The 22669-nt window shown below is 39.9% G+C and overlaps 1 protein-coding gene across 4 annotated transcripts in view; it reads right to left on the reverse strand.

Annotated features, from left to right (window-relative positions):
• Positions 1 to 308: 308 nt before the first annotated feature.
• The window catches only part of CPNE4 (copine 4), a 296808-nt gene continuing 274447 nt past the window's right edge, over positions 309 to 22669 (reverse strand). For 3 of the 4 annotated variants that reach the window (XM_066991978.1, XM_066991981.1, XM_066991979.1), the window contains 4 exons: positions 16241 to 16292; positions 11008 to 11141; positions 7955 to 8191; positions 309 to 896 (listed from right to left, as the gene is read on the reverse strand). In XM_066991978.1, the coding sequence (XP_066848079.1) occupies positions 765 to 896; positions 7955 to 8191; positions 11008 to 11141; positions 16241 to 16292 (555 nt within the window). In that variant the 3' untranslated portion in view covers positions 309 to 764. The remainder of the gene's footprint in view (positions 897 to 7954; positions 8192 to 11007; positions 11142 to 16240; positions 16293 to 22669) is intronic. The other variant, XM_066991980.1, reaches the window with a different exon arrangement.

A 22669-nucleotide genomic window follows, 5' to 3' on the forward strand; every position in this document is an offset into this window, starting at 1 on the left:
ATTAGAAAGCCAGCCAGATCGTTTGGATTAAGTAGTTATATTTTAAGACATGCAGTCCTGGTGGATCATGCCCTCCAAGCCAGATCTGAACGCTTTGTAACAGCTGGATGTGTCAGGCTTTTGAAAAATTGCTGCTCAGGCCACATAGTGAGTGGGCATGTTTGGACACCCATGTTGCAAACCACTAATGTCAGAAATGCCCATGCTTGGAGCCAGCTATCTCCTGAAATAATTTATTACTTCTTTCTTGGAATACGGAAGTTGAAAGCAGGCAGCTTTGTGGCAGAGAGAGAAATAAAGACAACAACTGCAAAACTGTGTTGTTTTTATTTTAAACATGCAAAATACAGTTCATGCATCTGCCATTTCGAAAAATCTCTCAGTTCATAGCAGATTAAACCAAAGACATTTTGGCTATCGACTCTCAATAAATATTTCAAAATGCTTTACAGTGTAAAGATAAGAAATTTAGCAAAATTTCAACAAACCTGTATAAAAAACAGATACAGATAACTTTTTATTTCAAGGCGACATGCTGTAATGTAAAGAGTTCACTTTTTTTCTGGATGGTTTTTTCCTCATAAAAAGTTTTCGACAATACAACCGCTTAACAGATTAAAGCCTTTGGGCTACACATGCAAAAAAAAGGGTTATTTTAGTTAAAAATCACCAAAACGTGCTATTTTTTGTTTCATTTTTAAGTACAGTAGTTGTAGACAGTAGCATTTCTCTTTTTTTAATTTTGTAAAAGAGTGCAGGCAGGTTCATGGAGCTAGTGTCCTGGAAGACTCGTACTCTGACACACATTTTGGTTTTATCCCCTTGCCATTGTAATAGTCCACGACTTGGTTTGGAACTTCAGCCAAAACGCTTTTTGCTAGAGCAGCTGGGGATGCCTGCAGGAAATGGTAGAAAACACAAGTGTTAACCTGTGTCTGTGCCAGAAATGCCAGGGCTTTCAGAGGCATCGGTGCCATGAGATAAAGGCAAGAAGTATGGTACAGAAATGGAAGGCAAAAAAGACTCAAAGCGAGTGGCACTATTGCTGGAAACTCATTTTGTAGGCCGATCGGGGCATGTACCTGTAGCTGCCCAAAGTACATTAAAGCCAAAAGTGCTCTGCATGTATTTCAGATACAATTTGGACTCTTCTAAGTTCACGGCTAGGGCAACTGTTGTCCCAAACTTCTCTGCACTCTGAGAGAGCCCCATATCATGATGTGATAGTCTGCAAAGACTTCCTTGATCAGTACTCAGTGAGGGACCCTGCACAACTTCATGTTGAACATAGGTAAAAGGGAGGCCTTCGTCACCACTCTGCTCTCCAAGTTCTGGCATGGTGTTTTAATGCCTGGGGAAGTTTTTAATGTAAATAAAAATATTTTGTTTGCATTGAAATTAAATCACTGTCAAGGAAAGGTTTCATGCCTAGGCTTTGTGGAGGTTTTAAAGCTCTTCATGCAATGTATAAATGGTGGGTGTCAACCAGAGGCAGCTCCTTTAAGAACCGATGGCCCTGAGATGCAGAGATGGCCAGTGGCTTTTGCTCCAGGTGGGGAGGAGCGTTACCCCTTGGCCACATGAGAAACTGTGCCCTCTGTTGACAATGACAGTTGCTGCCTCACACACACCCTGACAATGCTTCAGTGGGGCCTGTGGATGTTTTATGGGCAACCATTAACCTGCACATGCCGCAGGGATTTTCTTCAGACCCTGTACCCATCAGTGATAGAACCGGAGCCCTGTTCTTCCATGGAGTCCCAAAAAACCACCCTTCTGCCCTGTGTTTTGGATTTGCTTGTTTCTAGAAATTTGGGTTAGAGATGATTCCAGGTCCCCTGAGCCAGCCTACCTGACTGTGCTCCCCCTGAGCCCACCACAAAAACACAGGAAAAATGCACATGCTTAAACTGCCGTGTTTATCTCCAGGTACAACACACATGGATCACAAAGTGCAGCTCAACTGATGCACGGGAACTCCTTGACCTGTGGCTGGATCACCAAGTCCTTTTTCCCACACTAATGAACACTTTCCTTCTTTCTGTATGTAATATTTTCAGCCAGGATTCAAAACTAGCATGTCGCAAAGTTGTATTGACTGACTTGGTGCGGCCTCACCTCGAGTACTGTGTGCAGTTCTGGGCACCACAGTACAAAAAGGACATTAAACTGTTGGAGAGTGTCCAGAGGAGGGCGATGAAGATGGTGAAGGGCCTAGAGGGGAAGACATATGAGGAGCGGCTGAGGTCACTTGGCCTGTTCAGCCTGGAGAAGAGGAGGCTGAGGGGGGACCTCATCGCAGTCTACAACTTCCTCGCGAGGGGGAGTGGAGAGGCAGGTGACCTATTCTCCGTTATCACCAGTGACAGGACCTGTGGGAACGGTGTGAAGCTGAGGCAGGGAAAGTTTAGGCTGGACATCAGGAAGAGGTTCTTCACCGAAAGGGTGGTTGCACACTGGAACAGGCTCTCCAGTGAAGTAGTCAGTGCACCAAGCCTGTCTGAATTTAAGAAGTGTTTGGACTGTGCACTTAGTCACATGGTCTAAACTTTTGGGCAGACCTGTGCGGTGCCAGGAGTTGGACTTGATGATCCTTGTGGGTCCCTTCCAACTCGGGATATTCTATGATTCTATGATTCTATGACTTATTGCCCTGCTTTCTTTCATGGGGTTGGATCCTTATTGTTTCAGAGTCTTACAATTAGTCTCACATAGGATGTAAATGGTAAACATTTCATAGGCATGCTAAGCCACAGGTGCAGAAAGCCCATGGAGTATTATAAATTCTGCTATCAGATGTTACAGTACTACAAATACAAAGACAATGCTAGCAAAATTAGAAATACAATTATTTTTGTCTTTTGTATTTTGGTACTTTGACTCACATATGTGATTAGCAATGAAAAAAAAATGAACCAGTATTTCCAGAGTGAGACATTTATACCAAAATATTTGAGTAGGCAAAAGTCTGGAACATTTCTGCGTAAACAAACTGGCAAAGCAGAACCCATACTTGGTGCGACAGCACAACAACTGTTCCCAGGTGTTACACAGCAACAGAACCCATTTATTTTAATTCTTCAAAGTGAAATGCATGTTTTTTCACAGTTGCCCTGTTCTTGCCTAAACCTCTCCTCAGTGAAATCAGCAGAAAATACTCCTTGGAGTCAGGCAAATAACCCATTTCTACTTTACCACTGAGAACTCCTGTTTTGTTTTTTTTTAATCTCCTTCACAAATGTGGCAAAGCTTATATACCTGAACTTGCCTTTGTGCCATTTTACTAGAAATACAACCCTGTGAAAAGGGTGAAAACAGGGAGGGGGGAAAGAAGAATCCTGGGCCATCACTGCACACACAAACCCTAGCAATCAGGAAACCTTGCTCTATGTTTAAAAATGCTGGGCGGGGGCACTTGCCACCAGTGTCACATGTGTAGTCCATCAGTGATCATGTGTGTAGTCCACATGTCTGAACATTGGGCCATCACTCATCTCTGCATCATCCTTGCAGCGCTGCCTCTCTCTTCTGATGCCACATCCAGCCTTCCTGGACAAAGGGCCAGCACTTCAGAACTGACTCTGTAAGGGCTCACGTGCAGCTGTATTACTGCCATGTAAGGAGTCAGCCGAGCTACAGGAGCTCCTTTCCTACCCGCACCTGGGTAGGCACTTCTCACCCATTGTGCAGGTGAAGTAAAAAGCCTTACACTGAGGTTTAAACTGTCTTGTTTATTGTGCCTGCAGGCTAAGAGGCTACCTGTGGCTCCACATGCTCCACATGCCTGGGGCTACTGGCTTGCCTCAGCACTTCGGTTTGAAAATGGACAACTGTTGCATTACAATGTTTCACCATGCCCATGATGTCTCTTGGTCCTGGGGATCTTTTTAGTAGGGAGCATCACCAAAATGGGGTTAAGGGTGATTTCCTGTCTAACAGTTTGGGCAACCTTTACTGTGTGTACTTTTTTTTTTGTGTGTGTGTGGTAAGGCACTCTCATTTCTAGACCAGATGGTGCAAAGCAGCATTTGTGTAGGTAAGAATTGGACCAATACCTTCTGAGCTAAAAACCAGTCTCAGTTCAGCAGTGCTGCCCAAGAGTTACCTTCACTGGTGAATGTTTTGCTGTAATATTTTTGCCACTGTTTAAATGCTATGCTTGAAGAGCATCCTAGCAATAAACACCTCAAGATGAATAGTTCTCAACTGATGGCTAATACACAACAATCGGATCACCCAGCAGCAGGAAAATAATCCCCTATGACGATAATTGGTATATATTACAAATGACTGTTGATTCAGTTCTATAGCTTCACCATGCTTAATCTTTAATTACAGTGAATAGTGCAAAACATTGCCTCTTGCAGTGGTGAAGAACTATGCTTTCCACACTCATTTGTGAGGTGTTATTAAGTCACAGTTGTTAGGCTTTATAATTAAACACAATGCAGAGTGCAATACAGTCTACTTGCCGCATCACAATTGTGCACAGTAAAAATAAATTTTAAGGGCAAAAAGAATCAGCTCTTAAAATAAAACTGTGAATTAATTGAGACAGGTGGTTTTCTTCATCTACATTTCAGTATTTGTGAGCGTCACTGTTCTACAGTTTCAAGTGAAGGATGCTCATGTTGCTGGGGTGGTGATAATTATAGAGGGAAGAAACTCATTTGTGTTCAGAGAAAATATTTTCCCTTTCTTTTTTATGTTCCCCTATAGTGAAATGCACATATCACCTAATATGATAAGGGACAATTATTTTAAACAGTAATGGTTACCTTCATTTTTCAAGCCTCTGCAACTACAGATTTGCTAAGAATCAATACAACTATTAAAGCTTTACTGAAGTACTCCTGATACACTACATCATGTATGAGAAGATTAAACCCAAATAATAAAACTCTCTCTGTCTTGGGTCTTGAGCCAGTAAAACACTGAAGTGGGTCTGAAGTTTAAAGTATGTTATTATTTGTAACTGTCTGAGTTAAATACCTGTATGAGTGCTGTGGAGGATCAGAACCTTCCCTGAAGTCAATCTTACAAAATAAAAGGTATTCTGTCTACAGGTTATTTGTTAGAACATCCTTTCCCCTCATTTTGATTTTCTCAGAGGGGCAGCTTTTGGATATATTATTTCTGATCTCTTTCAACAGATATGAGCTTTTCAGTTGCAGGCTGACATGAGAACTGAAGTAATGAAAAAAATATTGTTTGGGTTGACTCCAAATGAATTCTGGTTTACTATTTCAGCAAAACAAATAAAATTGCTCACACATAACATCCCTTCTTCCGTCAATAGTAGAGGCAATATGGATTTAGGCGTAAATAAATACTTGATTTAGCAGAAAAATCTATAAGCCCTATACAACTTGACTTGTAGTCTTTCTAATGAGATCTTTCAACTTTTTTTTCTACTCAATAGCTGAACATCCCAAGTAGCAAAAATAAACACAATGTACAAAATTGACAAAATTTACAAAAGGGATGTGACTTTTAACCAAATATATCTTTTACTTAAAGCTGTCAAATGCAATATTCTGTTTTATGGTAATTCTTGTATGTGATCAAAACCAATCTGACAAAAATCCCCCAAACTTGGGGTTAAATCTGCATTTTTCCGTAAGAAAAAAATAAATTTGAATCAAAACACCATACTCATTTCTACCATGAAAAATTATTTCACTAGTTGGTAGAAAAGACATAGCCTTTTGTTTGTGCTGAGGATAAGTACGCAAGATAGCTGTGAATGTCACTTTGTTCAGAGAGATATTATTTGGGATACTTCCACAACAAAGAGATTCAACCAGAAGTGGCTGTTGTTATGGGCACTCATCCATTACACTGACATTTATTGAAATACTGGAAGATCACAATAAACAGACTAAATATCAAGTTGCATAAGATATATTGTCTTTTGCGATATACCATACACATTATCCATCTCTAAATCTGTATTATCTCCATTACTGAGACAAAGGGGGAGTAAAATATCTCTATTTAATAAGAGCAATAATTTTTTAAGATTGCTATCCTCTCTCAATACTGGGGTAGTTAATCTAAACCAGATTAAAATATGATATACTTTTCATTTGACCAATGCTTGCTATTAAAGCACACGTAGAATCACTTGCAAGTTAACACCATAGGCACAATATATTCAGCGCCCCAAGAGAACTGGAACTGTCAGTGTTAACCTATTCAATCAATGATGATTTCAACTTTGTAATAAAGTCACAAAGCAAAACTAAAAATAACAAGTGCAGCTGGCTTCGCCAGTTCCTTGCAGAAACATATTTTTCAACTAATTGAAGGCAGGTCTAGCACTGGTTTATAAATAACTTGCCTTTTGACACTTTTGCAGTAGACTACAGTGCAGCACTACACACTTGTGATTATCCGATGAAGGAGGATCATGAGCTATGAGCAGGCCATGCTCATACTTTGTTCCAGCAGATACTTACTAGGTGACTGAGCAGCACTGTCAACACAGAAATGTATGTATCTACAATTCGGAAGCAACTCTGCAGCCATTTGGTGTGGTACCACTGATCTAATAGCACAAGGTGAGTTTTACATCATACGAGGATCCATTCTTTACATAAAGGTGAGGGAAAGGAGGAACAAGTCTCTTTCTCTTATACCTCAGTAGAGCTTGTGAAAATAAGAAGGGTGTCTAGATCTATGACAAAATTTACTTTGAAGAGAGAAAAAAGAACAACACTTGAGAAGAGGAAAATTAGGTGAAGTTTTGGAAATGGCAAAAAGAAAAAAATAATGTCATGTGGTAACAAAAAGTCCAGAAAAAAATAAACAAATGTAAGCACTGCAAACCCATATGCAGACCAAAACCAACCCAGAATTGAAAACTTCTCTGTGACAAATCCAGAGCTAACGATCAGTAGGGAATGAGAACAGTTTGGGAAGGGCACTCTCATGATGAAAATGAGTCAGTTACTCTGTGGGGTGAAAGAATTTTCAAATCCAATACTTAGGATATTCTTCCTACACAACCAGGGTGAGTAAAACACAGTAATGAAAAACAGTTGAATATAAAGGAAGGAATGAGGGAAAGAAGGGCAGAGAAAGATGGAAAAACAGAGGGAAAAGGATGGGATCAGCATTGTAAAGGAACACAATGGCCATTCCACATCTCCATATAGAGGAAAAGGACCCCGAAAAACCAAGCTGTGTGTGGGAAAGCTTCTATGGGTGAATACTGTCTGTACCTGGCTGCTGAAAGAGTCCCTGGGACAAATGCTGCAATGTAGGGCAGGTGACTGAGGAGAAAAGTACATGGCCAAAGGATTATTTCAGATTTGGCAAGTTAGTGCTGGTCTGTCACTTCTCCTCCAGAGTGTCTCCCATACCATGTTGGGCTCACACAGGAACAGCTGGCTGAAGGCACAGGGAAACTTTTAGTATCACCACTTTCTTGACTGTGTTCTTTTGCAGAATTTGGGGCAAGGTGTGGAGGAAACCAGGATGCTCTGGGTGGATAGTTCCGTCTTCGAGGACTTAGGGATCTGAATTTCAATAAGGAAACAGCCTCCTGGGGAACACTGTGAGTACGAATTCACAACCATTTCAGGTCTCTGTGGAAATGAAGGGACGGTGTACATGTATGGAAATGGAATACAATAGCCCTAACAGAACAGATGAGAAGAGAATGGACAAGAGACATCAGGAAAAATAAGTCAGGGAAATCAAACTAAAATCAGAGAGGAAATGGAGGTCCGTACTACAATTTTCCCCCATCTCTTCCTTCCCCACCTTCACCATCTCACTGATAGAGCACATTTCATTCTGTGTTTCTTTTTCCCCATTTCTGGCACAATAATGCTATTGACTTACTGAACACTCCATTTTCATCCAAAGTTAGGCCCAGCCCCAGGGCTCATTCCCTATATGTATACACGTTCACCCTTCTGCAGAATGGATGGAAAAGTCAGCTTACATGTTTGAAGTTCCTAAATGGCACGAACTGGACAATGTCTCGAAGCACAGGCTCGCCCTTGGGAGACCTCAGGATCCCATCATCGCCATCCAGCATCTGCATGTCACTAAAATCGGCGTTCCCCACCCCGACGATGATGACTGACATGGGAAGGTGAGAGGCGTGGACAATAGCCTCTCTGGTGTCAGCCATGTCTGTGATGACGCCATCCGTCAGAATCAGCAAGATGAAATATTGCTGAAGTTGTTGGATGAGAAGTAAAAATCATATCATTAGTTAATCTTCCAAAGCTGCCTGCCTTTTTCTTGTATAAAAGTGTTTCTGATAACTGTCAAACACGGACTTTTTTAAATAGAAAAGAGCGATTACAATGACTCAAGTGTTAAGTGCACTTGCCATGCAAACCTCCTCAGCTACTGATTTCTCCTCTGCTGCAGTTTGGCTGTAGTTCACATCAGTTCCAGGAGCTGGAGGGAGCCAAGGGATGCACAGTGCAGAAAAGGGGGATTCTAGCTGCTAGGGCAGGAAGAGTCAGGACTTTGGCTCAGAAGTCTGGAATAGATCTGAGATCCTCACTAGCCCTATTTTCCATCTGCTGCACAATCACTTCTGCTGACAGTTCCTGATTACATTTTTTCCCCTTGGGAACCAGTGGGACGCAGGGAGGAATGGGGTATTGAAGCGTTACAAGCTTGTAGCAGAGCTGTCAGGGAGGTTATGACAGCACTTTGCAGAGGAGCTTTGCTAACAGGCAAGTGGGATGGGTGCAGCCATCTGCAAACTGGAGGGTGACCCACTGGTGCCTGTGGGAGAAGCACCCACCACGGCAGGTCTACTGTATTCTGTAGAGCAATGGGATCCCTGAGGAGAGGAAGGTCACGTTCAGGAAGGAATATATCCATTTTCAAACACTTTATATGGAGCCCTTAAGAGAGGTTTTCTCATTCTCTAAAGAAGAGCAAGCAATTTTCTGCACCTGTCATTTCTTTCCCAATACTCCAAGGCTCACCGGACTGGAATCAAATGGGCTATTACATCTTCACTCACTAATGGGGAAAAGTAACTCTCACTTGGGTCCTTTATGAACAGCTAGGCAGCTGGAGTCATTTAACAAATGTACATTAATGAGAAAAATGTACAGGTCATAGAATTTGGTCACTCTGCATGAGCAATACCAACACACAAAGCATCATTACAGTTTATTTATATGCAGCTATATAAACTCACACAGAGTTCTGTTCATTGTCTTCTGCCGTAAGTAAAACAAAACATTAGGCAAGATAGCTTTACCTTGAAGAATTGTGATATAAACTAATTTGATCTTCAAACAAACAGAAAGTGGGGAAGCTTAGGTTTAGGAAAATGAAGCAATTTATTCGATGTGACATAATAGTTCAGAGACAGCACTGGGAACAGAGTGAGCCACCTCAAGATTAAGTAGGTATGAAAACACAAATATAGCAATTCCCCAATGTAGGAATGAGACCCTAAATAGTAACAATATACTGTAAATTGTAATGAAGTGACAATCACAAGCCCAGATTCATGAACAGAATAGTCTGGGAACTTCAGAACTTCTGCCTTAACAGGGAAGGGAAGGGAAGGGAAGGGAAGGGAAGGGAAGGGAAGGGAAGGGAAGGGAAGGGAAGGGAAGGGAAGGGAAGGGAAGGGAAGGGAAGGGAAGGGAAGGGAAGGGGGAAGGGAAGGGAAGGGAAGGGAAGGGAAGGGAAGGGGGAAGGGAAGGGGGAAGGGAAGGGAAGGGAAGGGAAGGGAAGGGAAGGGAAGGGAAGGGAAGGGAAGGGAAGGGAAGGGAAGGGAAGGGAAGGGAAGGGAAGGGAAGGGAAGGGAAGGGAAGGGAAGGGAAGGGAAGGGAAGGGAAGGGAAGGGAAGGGAAGGGAAGGGAAGGGAAGGGAAGGGAAGGGAAGGGAAGGGAAGGGAAGGGAAGGGAAGGGAAGGGAAGGGAAGGGAAGGGAAGGGAAGGGAAGGGAAGGGAAGGGAAGGGAAGGGAAGGGAAGGGAAGGGAAGGGAAGGGAAGGGAAGGGAAGAAAAGAAAAGAAAAGAAAAGAAAAGAAAAGAAAAGAAAAGAAAAGAAAAGAAAAGAAAAGAAAAGAAAAGAAAAGAAAAGAAAAGAAAAGAAAAGAAAAGAAAAGAAAAGAAAAGAAAAGAAAAGAAAAGAAAAGAAAGCTTACTACATGAAGAAATCTTAGGGAAAGCTCCAGACTTGATGATGAGATGCACGTCCATGTGCAGCTCTGTTCTGTTCCTATACATAATCATTCTTCTTGCTACAGTATACGAGTTGTCTCTTACATCCTTGACTACCACAGCACTGCTCTACAATCATAAATGTCTCAAACCTACTCACTCACGTACTTTCTCCCTTTCTCGCACTCTTCCTTTCTCACATTTGTCTGGAAGGCAGGAGAAAAGTAAGCCTAACGCATTACAAAGGTGTACATTAAAAACATCATCTATGTTTAAATCTTATAGACCAAGAAATCTGGCATGGTGTTTATATCAGATGCAGACTAACAGACTTGTCTCCTGATTTTCTGAAGGCACATAACACTACGTCACTTATAGTAAATTGAAAACTCTATTACTACTGTTTTCAGAGGAATGGTTAGAAAGAGCCCCAGCTGAACAACAACAACAAAGTTTTAATACAGCCTCTGCAAGATCCTTGAAAATGTCTGTGTAGGGAAACATTCAAACTCCTCTACTGGTATAATCAACACTGCTAGGGCTTGACCCCTAAATTTTTGTAACTCTAGTCCTGCCATTTGTGTTTCCTCTGTGAAGACCTGGGTGTGTTACAGTCAAAGAGTGCTAAAAGCAGGGAACAGAACAGTGAAGGAAGAGTTCACAGTTGTGACTATCGAAGAGGTAAAGGTTAGATACACTACTCCTACCAACACAGACTCAAGTTGACTTCTGTGAAGGCAGTTAGTAAAAACTGTTAAGGCTTGATTCACATACACTGAAAGGCCCTGTTGTAGTGGCCTACAAGAGACAAAGCAAGAAAAAAACCAAACATAGCATTATGCCCTTACTGAGGCTTCCTTAGTGTTGGTCTCCTCCGATGCTGATTTTGCCACCTTCTGAATGATGGGAGCAATGTTTGTTGGGCCGTACAGCTGCAGCTTTGGAAGGCAGCTCTGATAAGCCTCCACAACACCTTGTATTCCTGGCAGGAAAAGCCACACAAAAGGCAAATAAATGTGGAGCACATCACCAATATCATGCTTATTTAAAGCATAAATAAAAGGCAGGTTCTTAATGAGTAAATTGTAAATATCACACAATTAGCAAGAACTAACAACCTCAGATAATTTCCAAGAAGCTGCTTCTAGCTGTCTTGAAGCTAGTTTGTAACATATAATTCATTATAACATACTTCCCAGCAGCTTTTAATGTCTATTTTTCAGGTATCAGCTTGCAATGCAATAGGTTTCATTCTTCTCAGTTCAAGGTGTAAGTGATCACTTGCTGATTCATGCTAAAAGGGTAGACACAAATTAGAAACCCTTCAACACTTCTCTCTCCTCTTCAGATAAATATTTATTTCTGTTTATCATGGTAGTTACCAACAAATCTACCCTTTGCACTTACAACTTAGAGCTGTCAAGAAATTCAAACATCTTTTCAAATACCTAGCTCCCTTGTGCTAGGAAAACAATTTTTCAGGGTAAATTTGCATAATTGCTCACAGGTTGAACTCAACCATGACCAAAAACTGTGAAATCTTGGAAGAAACAGAAGGATGCTTTCCAGTCTACAGAAAAAATGAGCTTTAGTCAAGAAGTTTTGATGGAGAACTAGCTATTTACGGCTTTTTCATTTCAGGATATATAGCTAGACCAGTGAGAACAGACTTCTGCTGACACACTTGACAGATCACAGAATGGGAATTGGTGTTTTCAATCATTGAGGAGAAGGATTTCTTGAAGTGATGTACATTAGCTTCCGCATTCAGAACTTCCAGCTTACCAGACCTAAAGGATTAAGAGGTCTAAAGTTGGAAAGAAAGTGATAGACTGAAGAGCTTTGTAAAGAATGCTGAAGAATGCAATGGCTTCAATAAGATCTTGAGCCAGTTTGCACTGAGACTGGCTCACTCATGAGATTTTACTCAACCGTGTTTACAGGATATATGAATGCAGATCCATTACTAACAAATCACAGGGAGCTGTAATTACTTTACAGTGATATACCCGAACGTCCTATGATGAAATGGTAGAGAACATAGTCTTCTTTATGGATAGTTACAAACATATTCTTCCATTGCAATGCTTGCAGACAAAAGAACACTCTCTAGTTACAGCCGTGATTGGCTAAAATGTAATGTCACAAAATTTCCCTTGGTAATTCCAGTGACTAAATTGAATATTGCAAAACTGGCCCTTTGTTAACTGCCAATTTTAAACCTGCTAAGGACTTCATTACATGTACTTACTGGGCTTGCATGAAGGCCTCATAAATCTTCCCTAAGCTGCTGACAAGATACACTGTTTTTTTACTTATGCATTAAAATAGTATGAGATAAAGCTTACTCCCTGTAGTCCATACAGATTTACCATGCTTTGTGTCAGGAAGTGCTTGCATCTCAGGAAGCAACATGTTCTAGAAACATCTTTTTTGTGTGCAATCTCAGTATAATATCTTTTCAAAATATCTACTTTCCTTATATATCCAAATCCAACAGAGTATGTGAGTGGCTTACCTAGTGGCTGACTTTTCTTGGACTCTTTTATTTTAGATAGAAGCAATGTGCATCATTCCTCACAATTTGTCTCTTTACATTTTTAATTGGAATCCAGTCTTCATAGCTTTAATGAAATACAGTGTATGCACGTATACATATGTGTGTAGAAGAATGCATGTAAAATGCATGCACATTTATCGCTTTCTTCTTCAGACAATAAAGACTATAAATACTAGATATAAGTGTAAATAAGTAAATACTAAATATGACTATAAACACACTATACTATAAATACTATAAATAAACTAAATATAAGACTATAAACACTAGATTTTTCTAGAATGGAAATAGTGATAGGAGAGGAAAGGTAAGAATATCCATATTTTATGTATCCCAGTGATCTTCATATCAAATATTCTCAGTTTACAACCAAGTCCTATGCATTTCTTCTGAACATACAGGTGTATCTACAATAGAGTCCAAAGAGTTATTGCAGGTTGTATGGGCGTACTGAGCTAGCCTTGTCTACAGACACTGGGTGGGTTTACTGGGGACTACAAAACCCACTCATTACCCTGATTTAATATTTATCCTATGCTGAACTCTATGCTGCTGCAGTTGCACCGGACCCAGTGTTAGGGGTACTGAGTTCAAGGTTATCTTGGCAGTGCTCACCTAAACTGCAGTTACAGGAGAGACTGTAATGCACAGGGTGGTTTACTCACCGAGCCAAGCAGGGCTCTTACCAGCTTGTACGTGACCACTCAGAAGGAAGTTTCTGCTGACCACAGGATGTCCTCATTTGCTACCATATGAGCATCAGCCTTTTTAGTAGTTTTGGTGGGTATTCATGGGAGTGGGAGATTGAAACTCCAGAAAAAGTTTCCCTCATGTAGAATTAAAAGTATACATTTTCTTAGTCAAGTAGGATATGAGGGATTAACTGGAGTACAAAACACTCGGTCCTTATTTTGATCACCCCTTTGTTCATTAAAGAGTTGACATTTTAATGTAATCCCTTTTCAATGTAGAGTGATACTTAACACTATTGTGTGTCGGTGAAAGCTCACTACTTCCACAAAGAAAGGGATTTCATTCCTCAAAAACAAATCAGACACATACTCTTTACATTGGATCCAGCCTCTGTTTCTTGGCTTGAAGCAAGATACACTTCAGCAATTTCTCTGTGTGTTTTTTTGGCAAGTATACTGAATATTACAAGCTAAATAGCATGGTCACTAAGCATTTTATCTCCCTTCCACTCTTTCCCCAAAGAGCATCCTCTCTTCACATGATGTGCTGGGGTTACTGCAACCTGTGCCACCTAATACAGTTGAGAGCATCTACAAAAATTGGAGAAACATCACAGAACAACTGGCTGTAGGAACTAATCAAGCATCCATTACAGGCAGATGATAAGCAAGCTGCAGCAGATGATTAAACAACATGTTTTCTGGTCTGTCTCCTTTTCTTGCTTTCATCCAGATGGACATTATTTTAAATGGTATAATTTAGGACACAGAAGTGCCTTTATATCTTGTAGATGTGTGTATGAATGCTCTAAAATTTCCCGCCTGGTCTGGTCTTCTTCCACGCTGCAACCCACTTCTGCAGATTCTTAGCCCTAAAAGCCCTAAAACTTTTAGGTGATGTATTAACTTCCCAGATAACTGACTCTTATGTGAAGAACAAATAAAGATTAAATGCATAATAAATACTAAGTGACATAAGCTTAGGCAAAGTTCACAGAGCAGCTCCTTCCTCTTATTTTTTTTTAAGCTCTCTCAATTCCACTGATACGTCTTCTTTTGCATACATAGGATGCATGAATAGGAAGTTCTTTACTTGCAGAGGGTTTGTCTGTCCAACCTCTGGCCTGCTGTTGGCACTATGTAAGTGTGACAGCCTTTTCAAATACCATTCAATCAATACAAATAATTATATAACAAGGTCAGCCTGATAAATGAATTAGCCTTGGATTCAAGAAAGGTAGAAAAGGGGGATTAAAAATGTTGTGATTGCATGGACGGCTAGGACCTTTTTGAGGTATGCAAAAGGTCAGAAATGTTCTGCATTTAGACCAGGAAACAAAGATACACTACATGCATAAACGTATTGTCACATAATGCTGACCACCATTAACTCAGATGTTTTAAACAGATCAGGCCCGTGTCTGTGTTCAGAAGCAGCCAAGCTAATATATTTTAAAATATGAGTTCTTTCCTTGGACAAGACAAAACCATGAGGTCTGTTCAACACCTCATTTCCACATCATCAGTGTGAATAAAATCTCAGCTTAAGCTGGCTCACAGGCTTACAGACACATCTAGACGCATGCATGTAATTTCTGCTTCTTTTAACTCCTTAAAAAACCTTAAAAGCAATGTAAAAACTGTGCAAATGTACTAAGCAGCTGTAGGATTTATGCTCAATTACATCTCAAGCATCTGACCTACAGAGGCTGGAGCAGTCCAACAATCCAAGTGTATCTACAAAGCAGGAATGCTCACTGAACCAAACACAGAGGTCTTGCATTTAAAATGTGTGAAATCTGAAATCTTTTAATGTCTCTTTTCATTGAATTGCTTGTCCTTTCTTCTCTTCCTCACTTTATTCCCCAGCATGTTAATTCTCATCTTGAACATATTCTCCTGACTATACTAGGAAGAAAACCACTAATAAGCCTGAGAAGGGCTGAAAGGAGCAGCTAGAAACTTTGAATGAGAAGTGCATTTTGAAAAACTCATTTCAGTGTTTGGAAGATAGCAGAATAAAGAAGAACAAAAACCTATGTATTTTAGACAGCAATGATCATCTGGCCAAGACTCTCAGATATGTGTTCATCTAAGATTACTTGCTTATTTAGAGAATTTTTTCCTATTATCCTCACCTTTTACAAAAGGTATGAATCCTGGCAGGAGATTCTAGAAACAGCATCGTCACTGCAGACCTCACAAATACAAGACATAAAGCAAAATCTGATACAAGAATCTGGCCCCTAACTACTGAGGATTAGTGACTGTTGCTAGAACACACCACTTTTATACTGTGTTGAAACAGGTCTCCCACTAGTCCTCAGCTGCTTCTCTGACTCTTGTGCTGGATCTCACTGGGATGACTGGCAGCAGGCTACTGATGCTATAGGTCTTGCCGAACAACTGGCTGTAAACAGAGGGAGTACTTGATTACAGAGGTGCACAGCGTGCCTTTGTCTTTGAATGTCCTGCCCTTCTTAGCTGTGCAAACTATGTTTCTGTAGCCAAAGATCTGGAATGAACCCAGAAAACATGGCTTTAGTTTTCAGCAATGCCTAGTGATTTGGGGACATGCAATGCTGATTGTCCAACATGGTGTACTTTCAATGGGACGTATTTTTCAGGACATTAATGTGTGGCACTTGCTACGGTTTCTAAAGCTAAGCCCACGGGCTTGGAATCTGTCAGGTTTTGAAGCTGTTTTCTTTAAAAACAAAACAAAACAAAACAAACATTTTGAACAATACTCAAGGGATACAATAAAAAATACAAACACATTTTGCAGACAGCAGAAAATACAACAGTTAGTCTGTTCTGGTGTGTTACCTGCACATTCTGGGTTGTCTTCATTGAAATTGATTGCAAAATCATGAGAGACCTGCCGATAAATGGAAAGAAGAGAAGACTGTAGTTGGAAAAATTATTCCAAGAGGACTTGCGGTTAAACACCCTTTATATTCTTTCTGTGTTAAACCAAAGAGATCTTTCAAGCTTTCAGCATTAAGTGTGATGTACAGTCCCAGTTGGAACTCCCCACAAAAACAAAGTACCACAAATGGAATCAAACTTGTCGATAACAACAATGAAGGAAAAAAAAAAAGGAGGGGGGAACATAAAGAAAAAACACCTAAGTGTTTGAGAAATCACATAAATGTGGTGTCAGGACTGGGCTACCAATGTCAGCCACATGGGACCGATTGCTGAGGAGAGATTTAAATGCAAGCACTCTCTAGATCCACATCTCAGATTGCAGAAGAGCTAAAGCAGGTTGTGTTACAGCATTGATAGCACAAGCTCACCCCTATTCTGAATTCTCCATTCACACGTGTGAGCAATTTTTCATCTGAAGGCCATGGGATTACTGAGAAAATAATTTATTCTCCAGAGAGATCAGTGAAGTCACTTAGACCCACAGTGAAATAATAATAATGTAAGAAATGTGAGGAGCCTAAGCTGGTTAAGAAATTAGAGTAGGTTGGGGAGAAATTAATAAGAAAAAAAAAAAAAAGAAAAGGATTTTTTTCCTTAAATTTAATAAACATACCATTTTCTCATACTCCAAATTTGTCTGTAATAAAATACCCCAGAGATATTTTCTAAGAGAAATGACTGTGAATGCAAAAATGTTGCTGATTTTCTAATAAAACAATATATTGTATCTTTGGTGGTTTGGGAAAATAATACAAGACTTCTGTATGCATAAATAATACAAGACAATGTAAGTCCCAGTTTCCAGGCTTCCTATATCTGTCTTCACTTAGAGATCTGCAACCACAGCACAAATCTATTGGTATTGAAACTTTACTCAGATGCACTTTCCTGGTTTTAAGGTTTGTTCTTGTCTGCTTTGCTTCCCAGATTCCTTTTTGCACCGTTCTTTGACCACTGAGAAGGCTTGATTCCTCTCAAGTTTCCTGTTATCTTCAATTGTCTTGAATGAAGCCTAACTTTTGTCTTGCAATGCACAATGTACATATATTTTTTGGTTTGCAAAAATGGATATAGCTGAGACTTGAGCAGGCAATTTGCCTATTTTTAAGTTGAGCTCAGGTATATCATTCCAGAGTAATGAGGGCAGTAATATGGCTAACTCCAATTACGTACCTTTGAGACTTTATAAATCTCTGTAGGACATTCAGAACTGCCAGCAGTCCCAGTCATATGGAAAGAAACCTGTTTACTCCCTGTTCAATGGAACATGGATTATTTGCAGAAAGAGATTTATTTATTGGATGTCACTGTTTTATTCGCTAGTTTAGATGACTTCCATTTCTAGGACATAGACAGCACAGAAATTGATCTGTGAATAGATGCTACACACAGAACGCATCAATAGCAACCACTCTTTCCTATACTGTTTGAAAGGATTCCTTAGAGCCAGCTAACTTAAATCAGTCTAATTTTCCCCAGCGTGTAATGTCAAACGTGCCAAATGTGGTCTCTAGCTGGAACTAACCAGAAGCTTTATCATCACTGAAATGTTCATCCTAAAAGTGGCTCTTGAAGCGTACAGAACAGGAAATGCACCAACAGAACTAAACTTCAGGAATCCTGATAGAGTTCTCTGTGAAAGTCAATATTCAACCATACAAGTGGATTTGTTTACTGAGTAAGAAAGATATCAAATATATGATTACAGAGAAGTTTCTCTAAAGGTGAAGTGGTATAGATTGGCTAATTAAAGCCACAGAGAGTTTGTCATAGAGAAATAGTATTTTCCTATCATATGCTGTTCTTGCTCACAACAGTGAGGTCTACCATCACTTAATAAAAGTTTAAATAAAGCGGGACTTCTACTACGATGGGAAAGGATGGAAGCAAGAACTCACCAAAGAGACGTCAGCCAGCTTGGCTCCAGCCTGGAATTTAGTATATCTACACCAAGCATCAGCTGCTTCTTTCAAAGGATTTTAAACTGATTATTCAGGCTACCCTTCTTGGCCATGGAAGACAATGCAGAAAGTCACTAGGCATGTTCTTTGTTGAGCAGGCACAGAAGAGCAGGGCTGTCAGATATGCTTCAGAGGTGCTCCAGAGCACTTCTGTCTGGCTGCTGTTGTATGTCTCTTGGCACATTTTGCCCAGCTGGTATCTGCCAGTCTCATGACCAGCTGCAGGCCAAAGGTAATTGCAGCTGTCAGGAATGGTTGTGTGGGTTTTCACTCACTGATGATTTTTGTTGTTGTTGTTGTTCAATAGCCTTTCTTTTTCCTTTAGGCTTTCTGTATTTTGTATTAACTGCATCTTAAGAGCAAGAAAGATCGTGATGCATGTATATGTATTGCAGGCTGATTCTTCCAATGTTGTGCCTCTTCAGTGATTTTATTTCTTTATTGCTAATGCATTTGAAATTATAGCAAAAGAAGCACCACAGTTCTTTTCCAGAGCCATGAATATAATATTTTATTCACACTATAAAAGCATAGGCTGAATGCTTTTGTTACTATTCTTTTTCAGGATCAGATCACACTATACAAACAATTTATATGGTTCAAAGCTATAGCACCCAGGCTATTATTTAAGAAAAATGTAGGCAACAGTTTGGTCCAATAAGAAAGCCCAAGTCTAGAATGTGTGTAAAATGATCCAAGAAATAATACTGTCTGATCAATGGCTGCTATTCTCCTAAATCAAGTGGACCTCATACACTGATACCCTTGTTCACAAAGACCAGTGTTATAATTTACCCTGAAGGTAGGAGAGGAAACAGTGAAAAAAGAAGAATTTGCTTGGTTCCCGTGCTCTCTGAAAAATATGTCAGAATGTAAACAAGATATAAGAATAATGTGAAGGAGAGATGTTCTTTGAGCAGCTCAGTGATGGTTCACAAACAGGAAATCATCACTCAGTGCAAACCAATGGCAGGTATTTTTAAAGCAGGGTTTCTCCAAATGCTCAGAACTCATTCCCCACTCTGGTATTTAAAATCAGCTGGGCTTCATCCTGCTTGTGCACCATCTCCCCTGTGGTGGCTAGAATTCAAGAGGGACCAAACCAGAAGAGACTTCAAGCACATGAGATGTACTGAAGGCATTATTGAACTCTGGCTCCTTCCTCATAGGACTGCATGGAAAGCCCAACCATGTCAGAAGTTGCACTTGGTTGACTCTTAGAAGCTTTGGATCTAACAATCAATGTTACTGTTTTAAACATGGTGCAAAGTAATGAACTACTTTTTTTTTTTTTTTTAGTTTAGTTAAACATGCAAGGCCTTTTGAGGATGAAGCTCAAACAACGCTGATGCCAGATGACCAAAAGTCGGTATACTAAATGACATCATTCCGATATTGAATGACACAGCCTTTATGCACTTCCAAAACTGATAAGCTAATGGGGAAAATGAGGCAGAAGTTTAAACATCTAAGATGCTGAAGACTAAGAAATCCTCAGGGGAAATGTAACAAGACTCTTGGCTGTTCAGAAGAAATCTCCTAAGGTCATTTGTATGACTGATCAATTTAAGAGTCAGGAAATCCTGGAATACATCACACCATACAAACACTGAAGGGCTGCTTTACATTAGTATTTGGTACAAAGAACTTTGCAAAGAACTGCAGACTATGGTTTGTGGTGAAAGTCAACCTCATGATAAGGAATGTCCCTGCAGAACTGTGATTGTGTCACAGGCCCTGGATTAAGTTTCGAATATGTAGCTGGCCCTCTGCTGAGCCCTCCTGCTCGCTCTTAAAATCCATCCATAAAAGGAATGGAGAGAGAAATTCTGGAGTGCAGAGGTGATTACGTGTGATCAGCCTGGCATAGCCTGGCTTGCTGCATAAAATACCAATCAAAGCCTCCAGCTAAGGACATTTACCCACACTTGGCTATGTGTTAATCTTTTTCCTCTGCAGGACTCCAGATAAATTATTTAGCAGATACCATCATGAATGTGGGATTATTAAAAGACAGATGACCAGGAACTTTCTGTACCAGGCACAGATTTTTTCTCAGGTGACTTCTTTGAGGGTTTTAACAAGAAAAATAAGTAGCATCATGATGCCTGTAAATACACCAAGATGTCCACTACAACAAGAGCATTTCTGAGGATATATCAACGAAATACATGGTCTAAAATATTTTTGCTAAGGCAGATTATAGCAAAATTTGTTTTTACCACTGTACAATGCTTCCATTGCCTGTACATACACACTGACAATCACCTGCATACAGAAAAGTAGATGTCCACCAATGTGACAGTATCCATGAGACTCCTGCAGGAGTCATAACCATACTTCCACACGTGTAGGCACAGTCTAGTGGAAAATTTACCTTGATTTAGCATAGCAAGTAACTTATTTCCCTCATGTTGGGATATAATTATATTCACCTTCATATAGAAACCTCAAAATGCAGACAAAAACCTTATCTTGGAATCTGACAAATAATAAAACCCCATAAAAGTGATAGAGCAAATTGCCAGAAAGTTTTTGGTCTATACAAAGGCATTGTATTTAAGTCACATCAAAATATTCTATTTTGGCCTCCATATTTTTAAATCCTTCTTACTCTACCTGAAATTTCATTCAATTTTTGAAGCAAAATGCTGCTTTGAATCAGAAACCAGATGGTTTTAATTCACTTGCAAATGTTGATATTGGATGCCTCAATTCTGAAAAATTAGTAAGCTTTTTTGTTTTTCCCTCCTCTAGATTGCTGAGCTCATTTAAATTTACCTCCCTGTCCCAAACAGTTCCAGCTTTCCAGAAACCTCTATGGTGATGATACTGGGACTGCCTAACAAACAATCCAACAAATTCAGTCATGTGTAGGAATGCTTTCTTACTCATTCAAATAAAGATTGTCAAAAATCTAAGAACAATAGATGCATACAAGCGTAAATGCTAAGAGGCACAATGTTGAACACTTGTCTGTGAATAAATTGAAAACTATTAAGCTACCGCCAGTCTGAAAATTAAATATGGAATGCCTGCATATTTTGCAAAAGTTTGAGACACTAACAATTTTAAAGAACCATTGCTCAAAAGCTATTATTTTCAGAATGCTCATTAATCAAATAGTTTGGGAGCTGGACAGCTTGTGTCTCTGGCTAAGACCACATTGCAGAAAATTCTGCCTGGCAATGCTTGCCCATTGATTTGCCTTTGTACTTGATTTTTGAGCATGCTGCCCAGCTTCCATGTCTAAATCCAGGTTGCAGGGACAAGACGACATTATACTTTTTTTTTTTCTCTGTTGGTCTCTTACACACCCTTTTACTGATTTTTTATTTATTTTTTTTAAAGTTTGCACATATTTTTGCCCTAAAGCTCCTGGAATGCATGAAGATCACAAAGGCTTTCAGCTGGTCAACAGCACTGATCATAAAGTCGAGATCTGTTACCATTCATTTATGCTGAATAGTGAGTTACAGGCCTCATTTTCCTACAACTTGTAACTAAGTATGACATGAATTAGACCCAAATCCACTACATCTACTCACTTTGCCCACTATTTTTATCAGGCTGCCTTCCTCTGGCTTTCTCTTACTGTGTTCCTGCCACATATGGGTTGGCCAGCTTTCATTTAGACTTTTATGGAAGCTGTGTTGTTTTACTGTTGTTTTACCGTTGTATGGAGGCTCTCATGGTTAGTTAGAAACCTTTGGCAGTGGGAGCCGTTTCTTCCACAGCCCTAGCAATTTGTCATCTACTGGAAGAAATAAAAGATAGCAGCTGCTGGTGTGCAGAGACCAACATGCTATGAGTAGGTTAGATCATCTAATAAGGACTGGAGGCTCGAAAGCAGGCACTCTAAATTAAAATGAAAAGCTGATTTATCCACATGATGGGGTCAGAACTTAGACATTCTCATAATGATACAGCCTGGATTTGAAGATGTGAATTATAACAGTTACGACACTGCTGTCCTTTAATAAAAGATATGTATGTCTTGTAATAATTTTGACTGAAAGTATCAAAAGAGCGTTTGAATAGCAAATGATCAACACTGCTGCTGTAGTGTCTGTAGTGTTACTGTATTTTTGCAGCAGAAGATAAGTTAGGATAGACAAGTTGCAAGCACTCTTTTTTTACTTGCTACTTTTAATTATACCAGTTTATTCACTGTTTCCTATGCATCTTGGCTACACTCCACATAAAACACTAATCATTGTTGGCTTTAAATTAAATTCATGATACTGGTGTAGACCAGAATTATTGAAGGATTTCCAAGATTATTGGTCTTGACTTATTCATACATTCTATTGAGGCTGACTCCTCACTCTCTTAGAGGGCATATCTTTTGATTTAGAAGTGC

This window comes from Anser cygnoides, chromosome 2 (genome assembly GCF_040182565.1).
Source record: "Anser cygnoides isolate HZ-2024a breed goose chromosome 2, Taihu_goose_T2T_genome, whole genome shotgun sequence".
NCBI classification, from domain to species: Eukaryota; Metazoa; Chordata; class Aves; order Anseriformes; family Anatidae; genus Anser; species Anser cygnoides.